The 14,640-nt window shown below is 43.9% G+C and overlaps 1 protein-coding gene across 2 annotated transcripts in view; it reads left to right on the forward strand.

Annotated features, from left to right (window-relative positions):
- The window catches only part of LOC118370979 (electrogenic aspartate/glutamate antiporter SLC25A13, mitochondrial-like), a 129,616-nt gene that overhangs the window by 49,648 nt on the left and 65,328 nt on the right, over nucleotides 1–14,640 (forward strand). For both annotated transcript variants that reach the window (XM_052469944.1, XM_052469945.1), the window contains exons 8-9: nucleotides 4,287–4,380; nucleotides 6,277–6,361. In XM_052469944.1, the coding sequence (XP_052325904.1) occupies nucleotides 4,287–4,380; nucleotides 6,277–6,361 (179 nt within the window). The remainder of the gene's footprint in view (nucleotides 1–4,286; nucleotides 4,381–6,276; nucleotides 6,362–14,640) is intronic.

Here is a 14,640-nt window from a genome sequence, read left to right on the forward strand (position 1 = left end):
TCACAAATAGCATAGAGGAAAGGAAAAACATACACAATATGTCATGATTTGACGTGATATGACGAGGCGGCAGGTAGCCTAGTGGTTAGAGCGTTGGGCTAGTAACCAAAAGGTTGCAAGGTAAAAAATCTGTCATTCTGTCCCTGTCCAAGGCAGTTAACCCACTGTTCCTAGGCCGTCATTGAAAATAAGAATTTGTTCTTAACTAACTTGCCGGGTTAAATAAAGATACATTTAAAAAAATAAGAATGACAGTTAACATGTGCTTAATCAAGAGTTATCAATTAGCTCAACAGCCCCCCTCCACATCATTTCTCTCACTCCCTCTCTACCTCAGATGCCAGTTGTTGAACTGTACCAATGTCTCTCCCTGTCTGGTATTTGCTGAGCACTGTAGGCTTGGTTCTCTCTCTCTTTCTCTCTTGATGCTGAGTAGGTCAGTCCACCGCATGGCTCTGGGGTTCTGGGTTCTGGGTATGTGAGTGTGATGCTATCGGGGCCTTATCGGGGGTGTGGGCCTGAGTTCCCTTGGCTGTTCCCACCGTGGCGTGGCCATGGCTGGGCTGTGGTGCCCCCCCAGCCACAGTCATTAGGCTCTACTGGGACCTGGTCTGTGCGTGCAGAGCTCCACGTCTCCATCTCTCTCTCTCGCCCCCCCCACCCCCACCCCACCCCCACCCTCGGTGACCCCCACCAACTGGCCTGATTGATTCCGTATGTGAGGCGGGGCCACTGTTTTGGTTTGGAACGTCATCGCTGTGGTTACCGCCTCCACGCCCTCATTTCTTAGGGCAGGGCTGATTACAACATTCACTTCAATGAAATGAATGCAACTAGTTCTGTGGTCTGCTGCATGGAATATACACAATATATGCAAGAGTATGTGAACACCCCTTCAAATTTGTGGATTCAGCAACACCTGTTGCTGACAGGTGTATAAGATCAAGCACACAGCCATGCCCATAGACAAACATTGGCAGTAGAATGGCGTGACACTGTCATAGGATGCCACCTTTCCAACAACTCAGTTTGTCAAATTTCTGTCCTGCTAGAACTGCCCCGGACAACTGTAAGGGATGTTATAGTGATGTGGAACTGCTGAGTCCCACAAAACACCAATCTCAACGTCAACAGTGAAGAGGCAACTCCGGGATGGTGGCCTTCTAGGCAGAGTTGCAAAGAAAAATCCATATTTCAGACTGGCCAATAAAAATAAAAGATTAAGATGGGGAATAGAAAACAGACACTGGACAGAGGAACTCTGCCTAGAAGGCCAGCATCCCGGAGTTGCCTCTTCACTGTTGATGTTGAGACTGGTGTTTTGCGGGTAGTATTTAATGAAGCTGACAGTTGAGGACTTGTGAGGCATCTGTTTCTCAAACTAGACACTCTAATGTACTTGTCCTCTTGCTCAGTTGTGCACCGGGGCCTTCCACTCCTCTTTCTATTCTGGTTCGAGTCCGTTTGCGCTGTTCTAGGAAGGGAGTAGTACACAGTGTTGTACAAGAGCTTCAGTTTCTTGGCAATTTCTCGCATGGAGTAGACTTCATTTCTCAGAACAACAACTGACGAGTTTCAGAAGAAAGTCCTTTGTTTGTGGCCATTTTGATCCTGTAATCGAACCCACAAATGCTGATGCTCCTGATACTCAACCAGTCTGAAGAAGGCCAGTTTTATTGCTTCTTTAATCAGAACAACAGTTTTCATCTGTGCTAACATAATTGCTAAATAGTTCTCTAATGATTAATTAGCCTTTTAAAATGATTATCTTGGATTAGCTAACACAACGTGCCATTGGAACACAGGAGTGATGGTTGCAGATAATGGGCCTCTTTATGCCTATGTAGATATTCCATTAAAAATCATCAATTTCCAGCTACAACAGTCATTTACAACATTAACAATGTACATTGTATTTCTGATTAATTTGATGTTATTTTTATGGACAAAAAATTAGCTTTTCTTTCAAAAACAAGGACATTTCTAAGTGAACCCAAACATATGAACTGTAGTGTAGATCTTTCTGTATAGATTGTCAGATGATATTTCTGTATAGACAGTCAGATGATCTTTCTGTATAGACAGTCAGGTGATCTTTCTGTATAGACTGTCAGATGATCTTTCTGTATAGACAGTCAGATGGTCTTTCTGTATAGACTGTCAGATGATGTTTCTGTATAGACTGTCAGATTAGCTTTCTGTATAGACAGTCAGATGGTCTTTCTGTATAGACTGTCAGATGATGTTTCTGTATAGACTGTCAGATTATCTTTGTGTATAGACTGTCAGATGATCTTTGTATATAAACTGAGAGTGAGTTGATGTCTGGGAGTAAACTGAGCTATCTGATCTATGCTCTACTGAATATATAAACTCAGCCTAAAAAGAAATGTCCCTTTTTCAGGACCCTGTCATTCAAAGATAATTCGTAAAAATCCAAATAACTTCACACATCTTCATTGTAATGGGTTTAACACTGTTTCCCATGCTTGTTCAATTAACCATAAACAATTAATGAACATGCACCTGTGGAACGGTCGTTAAGACACTAACAGCTTATAGACGGTAGGCAATTAAGGTCACAGTTATGAAAACCTAGGACACTAAAGAGGCCTTTCTACTGACTCTGAAAAAAAAAAAAGAAAGATGCCTAGGGTCCCTGCTCATCTGCGTGAACGTGCCTTAGGCATGCTGCAAGGAGGCATGAGAACTGCAGATGTGGCCAGGGCAATAAACTGCAATGTCTGTACTGTGAGACGCCTAAGACAGCGCTACAGGGAGACAGGATGGACAGCTGATCGTCCACGCAGTGGCAGACCACGTGTAAAAACACCTGCACAGGATCCGTACATCTGAACATCACACCTGCGGGACAGGTACAGGATGGCAACAACAACTGCCCAAGTTACACCAGGAACACACCATCCCTCCATCAGCACTCAGACTGTCCGCAATAGGCTGAGAGAGGCTGGACTGAGTGTTTGTAGGCCTGTTGTAAGGCAGGACCTCACCAGACATCACAGGCAACAACGTCGCCTATGGGCACAAACCCACCGTCGCTGGACCAGACAGGACTGGCAAAAAGTGCTCTTCACTGACGAGTCACAGTTTTCAGGGGTGATGGTCAGATTTGCGTTTATCGTTAAAGGAATGAGCTTTACACAAAGGCCTGTACTCTGGAGCGTGATCGATTTTGAGGTGGAGAGTCCGTCATGGTCTGGGGCTGTGTGTCACAGCATCATCGGACTGAGCTTGTTGTCATTGCAGTCAATCTCAACGCTGTGCGTAACAGGGAAGACATGCTCCTCCCTCATGTGGTACACTTCCTGCAGGCTCATCCTGACATGACCCACCAGCCAAACTACTCATTCTGTGCGTGATTTCCTGCAAGACAGGAATGTCAGTGTCTGCGAAGAGTCCAGATCTAAATCCCATTAAGCATGTCTCGGACGTGTTGGATCGGAGGGTGAGGGCTAGGGCCTTTCTCCCCAGAAATGTCTGAGAACTTGCAGGTGCCTTGGTGGAAGAGTGGGGTAACATCTCACAGCAAGAACTGGCAAATCTGGTGCAGTCCATGAGGAGGAGATGGACTGCAGTACCTAATGCAGCTGGTGGCCACACCAGATACTGACTGTTACTTTTGATTTTGACCTCACTTTGTTCAGGGACACACAGTGTTCTGGCTCTTTGAATAAGCTGGTCACTCAATACCAGATACCAGAGCTATATAAATCACACTGTAAGTTAGCCATGGCTGAGTCCCAAATGCCACCCAGAGCATGAGCCCTGGTCAAAAGTAGTGCACTAAATAGGGAAATAGAATGCCATTTGGGATGTAACCCAACCCAGTTATCAGCCTGTTCATTATGTACCTAACACTTCCCCTACTGTACACTGTCTGTCTGTCTAAAGAACAGATTAAGTCAATTCAATAAGGTTTTGTAAACAGGAAATACATGTGGGAACTAATTTAAGGGGATTATCTCAAACACTGTATTTGTGTATAGGATGTTGGACTTGTGGGAAAGAGTGATTTTATTCTCAACTGGGTTCACCTGTATAAATCAAAGATAAATAAAGTGGGAGTATCTGTCACACTCCTCTTCTCTCCTCTCATTTCCTTTCCTCTTCTCTTCTCTTTGTCTGCTCTTCTTTCCTCTCCTCTCATTTCCTCTCCTCTTCTCTCCTCTTTGTGTGCTCTTCTTTCCTTTCCTCTCCTCTCCTCTTCTCTCCTCTGCTCTCCTCTTTGTCCCCTTCTCCTCTCCTCTCCTTCTCTCCTGTAACAGAGGAGTTCATCATTGCGGCCCAGAGGTTTGGTCAGGTGACTCCGATGGAGGTGGACATCCTGTTCCAACTGGCCGACCTCTCTGAATCCCGGGGGTGAGTCACACACACCCCCACACACACACATACACACACAGATGACAAGGCTAGGCCTCAAATAGATAGCCTTATTCAGTTTAATAGCTTAATTACAGTTGCGATCAAGATACATAATTATGCAAAACAGATCATACATGATAAGCCCTCTCAACCTCAGTTTTAAATCATTGAATTCCAGCAATATTGAATGAAGCTTCATATTAAGGGAAACATTTTCCCACAGTCATTGATACTGCATAGTGTAATCCATTCCTCTCATTGTATTTCCACATTAGCATGTACTGTTGTAGTTAATAATAGTTTTCAGTTTATTGGGTCTCAATAGCCTGTCCCATTAATCCATGTGGTTGTCATTGGATCACTGGAGCTCGTCATACCCGGTCGTTCTTCTTCCAAAATGTCTGCTTTCACTGCAGCCTGATCAAATGAGCCAGGCATGAATCTTCTGAATCCCATTTTACTCAAATAAGCCTTCAAAACTCAGCATTTGTCTGAGGAAGAGGATACACATACACAAGAGCATATACACACACACACACACACACACACACACACACACACACACACACACACACACACACACACACACACACACACACACACACACACACACACACACACACACACACACACACACACACACAGGGGAAGGGGAGTCCACAGGGGAAGAGGAGTCCACAGGGGAAGGGGAGTCCACAGGGGAAGAGGAGTTCACAGGGGAAGAGGAGTTCACAGGGGAAGAGGAGTCCACAGGGGAAGAGGAATCCACAGGGGAAGGGGAGTCCACAGGGGAAGGGGAGTCCACAGGGGAAGGGGAGTCCACAGGGGAAGAGGAGTCCACAGGGGAAGGGGAGTCCACAGGGGAAGGGGAGTCCACAGGGGAAGGGGAGTTCACAGGGGAAGAGGAGTCCACAGGGGAAGGGGAGTCCACAGGGGAAGGGGAGTCCACAGGGGAAGAGGAGTTCACAGGGGAAGAGGAGTTCACAGGGGAAGAGGAGTCCACAGGGGAAGAGGAATCCACAGGGGAAGGGGAGTCCACAGGGGAAGGGGAGTCCACAGGGGAAGGGGAGTCCACAGGGGAAGGGGAGTCCACAGGGGAAGGGGAGTCCACAGGGGAAGGGGAGTCCACAGGGGAAGGGGAGTTCACAGGGGAAGAGGAGTCCACAGGGGAAGGGGAGTTCACAGGGGAAGAGGAGTCCACAGGGGAAGGGGAGTCCACAGGGGAAGGGGAGTTCACAGGGGAAGAGGAGTTCACAGGGGAAGGGGAGTCCACAGGGGAAGGGGAGTCCACAGGGGAAGAGTAGTCCACAGGGGAAGAGGAATCCACAGGGGAAGGGGAGTCCACAGGGGAAGGGGAGTCCACAGGGGAAGGGGAGTCCACAGGGGAAGGGGAGTCCACAGGGGAAGGGGAACGCCAGCGGTTCTTCTAACTGTACACGGCTCACGTGCCCATTTCTCTTGCTCCATAGGGTCGACCGGCGGCGTAGAGTGCCAGTAATTTGTGCCCTCTCTGAGCACCTGATCATTATTTCTAGGCAATGGGATACTTTAATAGTCTCCCCAGCCTCTGATTGGAGATGCAGGAGATAATTGTACCCAATAATCGGAGGGGATTGAGCTGCTCCCAAATCTGGGAACGTCACAGAGATGTTATGTGGACGCTGGGGCGCATGCACAGAGTTGGAGAGGTCCCCGGAATCACGGACAAATGTTTTGTTTTGTTTGGATGCAGCGAGGGAAAGGGAGAATGAGGGAGAGGGATGTAGCTGGTCATTGATATTGTTGAATATCAAGTATCGTTGAAAATCTTACCAGGGGTCAGAAGGAAAAAGTCAGAAGCATTTAAATGGTAGAACTGTTTGAAACTTTTCCCTCTCTCCTCCTCTCTTCCAGCCGTGTTGGTCTGGTGGACATTGACAGGATTGCTCCACTAGAGGAAGGGGCCCTCCCATACAACCTGGTGGAGGTCCAGAGACAGGTAAAAGAGAAAGAGAGAAAGAAGGAAAAATGAGAGAAAAGAAGACTTGCTGATGGTTTTAGCATATTTTTCAGCTTCAGAGATATAGGCTGCGATTCAATTCAAAGCTCTGTAGCGCAGTGGACTATAACATACTTGTAAAGGTAATTTACAGTTGAGCCGGCGTGCGCAGCCTTTGCCATGAATGCGATCTGTGCAAATGCCTTTAAAAGGTGCATTGTCGGCTGTTTAGTGGCCTGCACTATAGAGCACCTTGGATTGAATCCCAGCCATAGTTATTCTCTAACTGTAGTCTAGAAACATGTCCTGGTAATGGTCAGAGCAAAAGTTCACTGGTGATGTTGGGTCTTTCTATGATTACTTCCATTACTGAATATATATGAGCAATACACTAGGACAGACTTATCCAACATGAAACATAAGAAACTGAAGAAAAAATAAAATATTTCTAAATCTCCACATACCAGTCCGGTTTTCCCAGCACACTTGCTCTGTTTGTGTCATATTCTCAAATGACAGCCATTGAACTAAATGCCAAGGAGAACACAACTTCTAAAAGTGTGTCTTTGATTGGATATCTCCAGAGAAAGAAATACAATTAGATATCAGAAACCTCTCTATGACAGTATACTGTATCTTTGTCAACCTTTTTTTTTAAACCTTGTTAATTTAAGACTCCAGCCGTTTAAATAGGTTACAGGGCCTTCAAAAAGTATTTACATCTCTTGACTTTTTCCACATTTTGTTGTGTTACAAATTGGGATAAAAATGGACTTTGTTTTTGTATTTTCTTTTTATGTACACAAAATGCTCTGTAATGTCAAAGTGTAAGAAAAATTCTAAAATAAAACACTTAATATATCTTGATTAGATAAGTATTCAACCCTGTGATTCAACCCCGTATTCAACCCTGATTACAGCTATGAGTCTTTTGGGTAAGTCTCTCAGGCCCCGATTGCTTTTTTTATGCAGTTTTCTCTATATGCGTATTCTGACGTGGAACTTAAGCATGAGAATAGAATGCTATTCACCCACTATTTGTTTAGGGTGGAGATCTCAGAAATGAAGGTTTGGCAGAGGTGTGTCTACAGATCAGCCATATTCTGACCGTGACTTAATTCCACCACCTTTACGCATGAGGAAACCATGAATATGGTCGGGCGAAACTACCGGTTCCAAGTGGAAAAAGCATCTACTTCATTTTTTCACATAGAAATAACAGCATTCTCCATGACCTATCATGTATACATGAATAAACGCTATTGATAAGAGCTAGGTCAATTTTTATAAATTATATAATCCGTTTGGGTATAAATAAATACACAAACCTCTGTTACGTCTGCTAATTTGGGATAATGTAGCCTACTTGAATCATTATGGAACTCAGACCACACGTAGCAGGTTAAACCTGGAGCCTGGCACATGGTTCAGGACTGGAACGTTGTCATACAGTTCCATGATTAGGGTAGATTTATAGAACTACTGTTCAACCGCTATTGTACATCTTTTTTCACCTTCCAATATTTCATGGTTTGAACTTGAATATAACAACTTTCAGAATGAATTAAACCACTGTATTTTTTATTAATCAATATCTTTTGTACTTAAAGGCTCTCCAAAACAGTTTTTTAAATAATTCATACGCACTTTCCTAGCCCTAAAATGTGCCTAAATAATCTAAAATATTTTTTAAATCTACCAGTTGGTGCTGAAACTGAGATGAAGATGCATAGATGACATACTTTCAATGATCCCTATTTTCTGTAACCTTTCTCTCAAAATGATAATTAAAGTTACACCTTATTTAAAGGGATGGCTTAAGATAAAGGTAATGAAAACTCCATGAGACAATCTGTTGGCCAGTAAGTGGGAGGGTTTTCATTGGTTGAATTACATTTATTCAGTGCGCGCAAGGTAACCTCGCCTGCAAAGCCCGTTAAGCACCTGCATAAGGTAAGTCTGAATACCAACTACTAAGAAGTGCGTAGGAAAGGCAGAATTTCCGAAATTGAAATCTGTCCCTGGAAGCTTTGCACACCTTGATTGTACAATATTTGGCCATATTTGTTTTTTTAAAGTCTTCAAGCTCATTGCTGGACAGCCATTTTTTCAAAACAATTTAACTGTAACTAGGCCACACAGAAACATTCAATGTCGTCTTGGTAAGCAACTCCAGTGTACACTGAGTATACAAAACATTAAGAGCACTTGCTCTTTCCATTACATAGACTGACCAGGTGAATCCAGGTGAAAGCTATGATCCCTTATTGATGTCACTTGTTAAATCCACTTCAATCAGTGTAGATGAAGGTGAAGAGACAAAAGAAGGATTTTAAAGCCTTGAGACATGGATTGTGTATTTGTGGCATTCATAGGGTTTTGTTAGACTTCATTGATGTCACTTGTTAAATGCACTTCAATCAGTGTAGATGAAGGGGAGGAGACAAGTTAAAGAAGGATTTTTAAGCCTTGAGACATGGATTGTGCATTTGTGCCATTCATAGGGTTTTGTTAGACTTCATTGATGTCACTTGTTAAATCCTCTTCAATCAGTGTAGAGCAAGGGGAGAAGACAAGTTAAAGAAGGATTTTTAAGCCTTGAGACATAGATTATGTATTTGTGCCATTCATAAGTTTTGTTAGACTTCAGTGCGGCTTTTGACATTATCGATCAGTCTGTTGCTGAAAAAACGTATATGTAATGGCTTTACACCTCCTACTATAATGTGGATAAAGAGTTACCTGTCTAACAGAATACAGAGGGTGTTCTTTAATAAAATGGCGCCAGGAGAAATGGCAGCAGTTTTACGGGTGCCCAACCAATTGTGCTATTATGTGGGTTTTTTTGCGTTATTTGTAATTTATTTTGTACATAATGTTTCTGCAACCGTATTTTACGGCAAAAAAAGAGCTTCTGGATATCAGGACAGCGATCACTCACCTCGGATTAGACAAAGAGCTTCTGGATATCAGGACAGTGATCACTACCTCGGATTAGACAAAGAGCTTCTGGATATCAGGACAGCGATCACTCACCTCGGATTAGACAAAGAGCTTCTGGATATCAGGACAGTGATCACTACCTCGGATTAGACAAAGAGCTTCTGGATATCAGGACAGCGATCACTCACCTCGGATTAGACAAAGAGCTTCTGGATATCAGGACAGTAATCACTATCTCGGATTAGACAAAGAGCTTCTGGATATCAGGACAGCGATCACTACCTCGGATTAGACAAAGAGCTTCTGGATATCAGGACAGCAATCACTACCTCGGATTAGACAAAGAGCTTCTGGATATCAAGACAGCGATCACTCACCTCGGATTAGACAAAGAGTTTCTGGATATCAGGACAGCGATCACTCACCTCGGATTAGACAAAGAGTTTCTGGATATCAGGACAGCGATCACTCACCTTGGATTAGACAAAGAGCTTCTGGATATCAGGACAGTGATCACTACCTCGGATTAGACAAAGAGCTTCTGGATATCAGGACAGCGATCACTCACCTCGGATTAGACAAAGAGCTTCTGGATATCAGGACAGTAATCACTATCTCGGATTAGACAAAGAGCTTCTGGATATCAGGACAGCGATCACTACCTCGGATTAGACAAAGAGCTTCTGGATATCAGGACAGCAATCACTACCTCGGATTAGACAAAGAGCTTCTGGATATCAAGACAGCGATCACTCACCTCGGATTAGACAAAGAGTTTCTGGATATCAGGACAGCGATCACTCACCTCGGATTAGACAAAGAGCTTCTGGATATCAGGACAGCGATCACTCACCTCGGATTAGACAAAGAGCTTCTGGATATCAGGACAGCGATCACTCACCTCGGATTAGACAAAGATTTTTTCTTCAACATGCAGGACGCACAGGACATTCTCTGAACACCTGACAAGGCCAACATCCTAGTTATTTGCAAGAGGAAGAGACATAGGTACAGGGGACACAGAGCGGGGGTGCCTTGTAAGGATCCGCAGAAGGCGAGCTGCCATTACCTTCAATATTACTCGCCAACGTGCAATCCTTGGACAATATTGGTCAATATTACTCGCCAACGTGCAATCATTGGACAATAAATTTCACAAGGTACGATCATGAATATCCTACCAACGGGACATCAAAAACTGTAATATTTTATGTTTCACGGAATTGTGGCTGAATGATGACATGGATATTCAGCTAGCGGGTTATATGCTGCACCGGCAAGATAGAACAGCACACTCCGTCCGGTAAGACGGTAAGACGGGGGGGGGGGCACAAAATGCATATTTGTAAACAACAGCTGGTGCACAAAATCTAAGGAATTCTCTAGATTTTGCTCACCTGATGTAGAGTATATTGTGATAAAGTGCAGACCACTCTATTTGCCTAGAGAGTTTTCAGCTATACTTTTCGTGGCTGTTTATTTACCACCACAGACGGGTGCTGGCACTAAGGAAATAAGCAAACAAGAAACCGCTCACCCAGAGGCGGCGCTCCAAGTGGCCGGAGACTTTAATGCAGGGAAACTTAAAGCAGCTCTACCTAATTTCTATCAACATGTTAAATTTGCAGTCAGAGGGAAAAAAAACTCTAGACTACCTTTACTCCACACACAGAGATGTGTACAGAGCTCTCCCTCGCCCTCCATTTGGCAAATTTGACCATAATTATATCCTCCTGATTCCTGCTTACAAGCAAAAATTTAAGCAGGAAGCCCCAGTGACTCGGTCTATAAAAAAGTGGTCACAAGAAGCAGATGCTAAACTACGGGACTGTTTTGCTAGCACAGACTGGAATATGTTCCGGGATTCTCCCGATGGCATTGAGGATTACACCACATCAGTCACTGGTATCATCAACAAGTGCATCGATGACGTCATCCCCACAGTACATACCCCAAACAGAAGCCATGGATTACAGGCAACATTCACACTGAGCTAAAGGGTAGAGCTGCTGCTTTCAAGGAGTGGGACTCTAACCCGGGAAGTTTATAAGAAATCCCGCTATGCCCTCTGATGAACCATCAAACAGGCAAAGCATCAATACAGGAGTAAGATTGAATCGTACTACACCGGCTCTGACGCTCGTCGGATGTGGCAGGGCTTGCAAACTATTACAGACTACACAGGGAAGCACAGCTGAGAGCTGCCTAATGACATAAGCCTACCAGACGAGTTAACCTCTTGATTCTAGCCATCCCGGATCTGGGATCATGAATACAGCCTCAAGCTCATTACCATAACGCAACGTTAACTATTCATGAAAATCGCAAATGAAATGAAATAAATGTGCTAGCTCTCAAGCTTAGCCTTTTGTTAACAACACTGTCATCTCAGATTTTCAAAATATGCTTTTCAACCATAGCAAAACAAGCATTTGTGTAAGATTATTGATAGCTAGCGTAGCATTTAGCGTAGCATTCAGCATGCAACATTTTCACAAAAACAAGAAAAGCATTCAAATAAAATAATTTACCTTTGAAGAACTTCAGATGTTTTCAATGAGGAGACTCTCAGTTAGATAGCAAATGTTCAGTTTTTCCAAAAAGATTATTTGTTTAGGACAAATCGCTCCGTTTTGTTCATCACGTTTAGCTACGAAAAAAACCTGTATCCAGGAGTGTAATTATCCTGCAAGCTCATTAGCATAACACAATGTTAACTATTCATGAAAATCGCAAATGAAATGAAATAAATATATTAGCTCTCAAGCTTAGCCTTTTGTTAACAACACTGTCATCTCAGATTTTCAAAATATGCTTTTCAACCATAGCAAAACAAGAATTTGTGTAAGATTATTGATAGCTAGCGTAGCATTTAGCATAGCATTTAGCGTAGCATTCAGCGGGCAACATTTTCACAAAAACATTCAAATAAAATAATTTACCTTTGAAGAACTTCAGATGTTTTCAATGAGGAGACTCAGTTAGATAGCAAATGTTCAGTTTTTCCTGAAAGATTCTTTGTCTTGGAGAAATCGCTCCGTTTTGTTCGTCACATTTGGCTACTAAAAAAAAAACGAAAATTCAGTCATCAAAACGCGGAACTTTTTTCCAAATGAAATCCATAATATCAACTGAAACATGGTAAACGTTATTTAGAATCAATCCTCAAGGTGTTTTTCACATATCTCTTCGATGATATATCGTTCGTGGAAGTCTCCTCTCTCCTCTGAATCACATGGACGAATGCTTGCAGCTGGAGTTTACGCACCAATTTCGACAAAGGACACCGGGCGGACACCTGGTAAATGTAGTCTCTTATGGCCAATCTTCCAATGATATGCCTACAAACACGTCACAATGCTGCAGACATCTTGGCGAAACGGCAGAACGTGTAGGCTAGTTCAGGGCGCATTCACAGCCATATAAGGAGACAATGGAAAACAGCGCCTCAAAAATTTTGCTCATTTCCTGTTTGAAGTTTCATCTTGGTTTCTCCTGTAGCATCAGTTCTGTGGCACTCACAGATCATATCTTTGCAGTTTTGGAAACGTCAGAGTGTTTTCTTTCCAAAGCTGCCAATTATATGCTTAGTCGAGCATCTTTTCGTGACAAAATATCTTGTTTAAAACGGGAACGTTTTTTCATCCAAAAATGAAATACTGCCCCTAGTGTTCCAAGAGGTTAAATAACATCAATGCTCACTTCGAGGCAAGTAAAACTGAAACATGCATGAGAGCATCAGCTGTTCCGGACGACTGTGTGATCACGCTCTCTGCAGCCAATGTGAGTAAGACCTTTAAACAGGTCAACATTCACAAGGCTGCAGGTCCGGATGGATTACCAGGATGTGTACTCTGAGCATGCACTGACCAACTGGCAAGTGTCTTCACTGACATTTTCAACCTCTCCCTGACCGAGTCTGTAATACCAACATATTTCAAGCAGACCACCATAGTCCCTGTCCCCAAGAACACTAAGGTATCCTGCCTAAATGACTACCGACCCGTAGCACTCACGTCTGTAGCCATGAAATGCTTTGAAAGGCTGGACATGGCTCACATCAACACCATTATCACAGAAACCCTAGACCCACTCCAATTTGCATACCACCCCAACAGATCCACAGATGATGCAATCTCTATTGCACTCCACACTGCCCTTTCACACCTGGACAAAAGGAACACCTATGTGAGAATGCTATTCATTGACTACAGCTCAGCGTTCAACACCATAGTGCCCTCAAAGCTCATCACTAAGCTAAGGACCCTGGGACTTAACACCTCCCTTTGCAACTAGATCCTGGACTTACTGACGGGCCGCCCCCAGGTGGTAAGGGTAGGTAACAACACATCCGTTACGCTGATCCTCAACACGGGGGCCCCTCAGGGGTGCGTGCTCAGTCCCCTCCTGTACTCCCTGTTCACTCAGGACTTCACTGCCAGGCACAACTCCAACACCATCATTAAGTTTGTTGATCACCGACAACAATGAGACAGCCTATAGGGAAGAGGTCAGAGACCTAACCATGTGGTGCAAGGACAACAACCTCTCCATCAACATGATCAAGACAAAGGAGGCGATTATGGACTACAGGAAAAGGAGGACCTAGCACGCCCCCATTCTCATCAACGGGGCCATTGTGGAGCAGGTTGAGAACTTCAAGTTCATTGGTATCCACATCACTAACAAACTAACATGGTCCAAGCACACCAAGACAGTCGCAACTGCTCGGCCTCTGACCGCAAGGCACTACAGAGGGTAGAGCATACGGCCCAGTACATCACCGGGGCCAAGCTTCCTGCCTTTCAGGACCTCTATACCAGGCGGTGTCAGAAGAAGGCCCTAAAAATTGTCAAAGACTCCAGCCACCCTAGTTATAGACTGTTCTCTATGCTACCGCAAGTGGTACTGGAGTGCCAAGTCTAGATCCAAGAGGGTTCTAAACAGCTTCTGCCCCCAAGCCATAAGACTCTTGACCATCTAATCAACTGGTTACCCAGACTATTTGCACCCCCCCCCCCTTCTACGCTGCTGCTACTCTCTGTTATTATCTATGCATAGTCACTTTAATAACTCTACCTACATGTACATATTACCTAAATTACCTCGACACCGGTGCCCCCACACATTGACTCTGTACCGGTACCCCCTGTATATAGCCCCGCTACTGTTATTTACTGCTGCTCTTTACATATTTGTTTTTCGTATCTCCTACTTTTGGGGGGTATTTTCTTAAAACTGCATTGTTGGTTAAGGGCCTCTAAGTAAGCATTTCACTGTAAGATCTACACCTGTTGTATTCAGCGCATGTGACATTTTTCTTTATTTGATTTGAT

This window comes from Oncorhynchus keta, chromosome 19, assembly GCF_023373465.1.
Source record: "Oncorhynchus keta strain PuntledgeMale-10-30-2019 chromosome 19, Oket_V2, whole genome shotgun sequence".
Classification (NCBI taxonomy): Eukaryota; Metazoa; Chordata; class Actinopteri; order Salmoniformes; family Salmonidae; genus Oncorhynchus; species Oncorhynchus keta.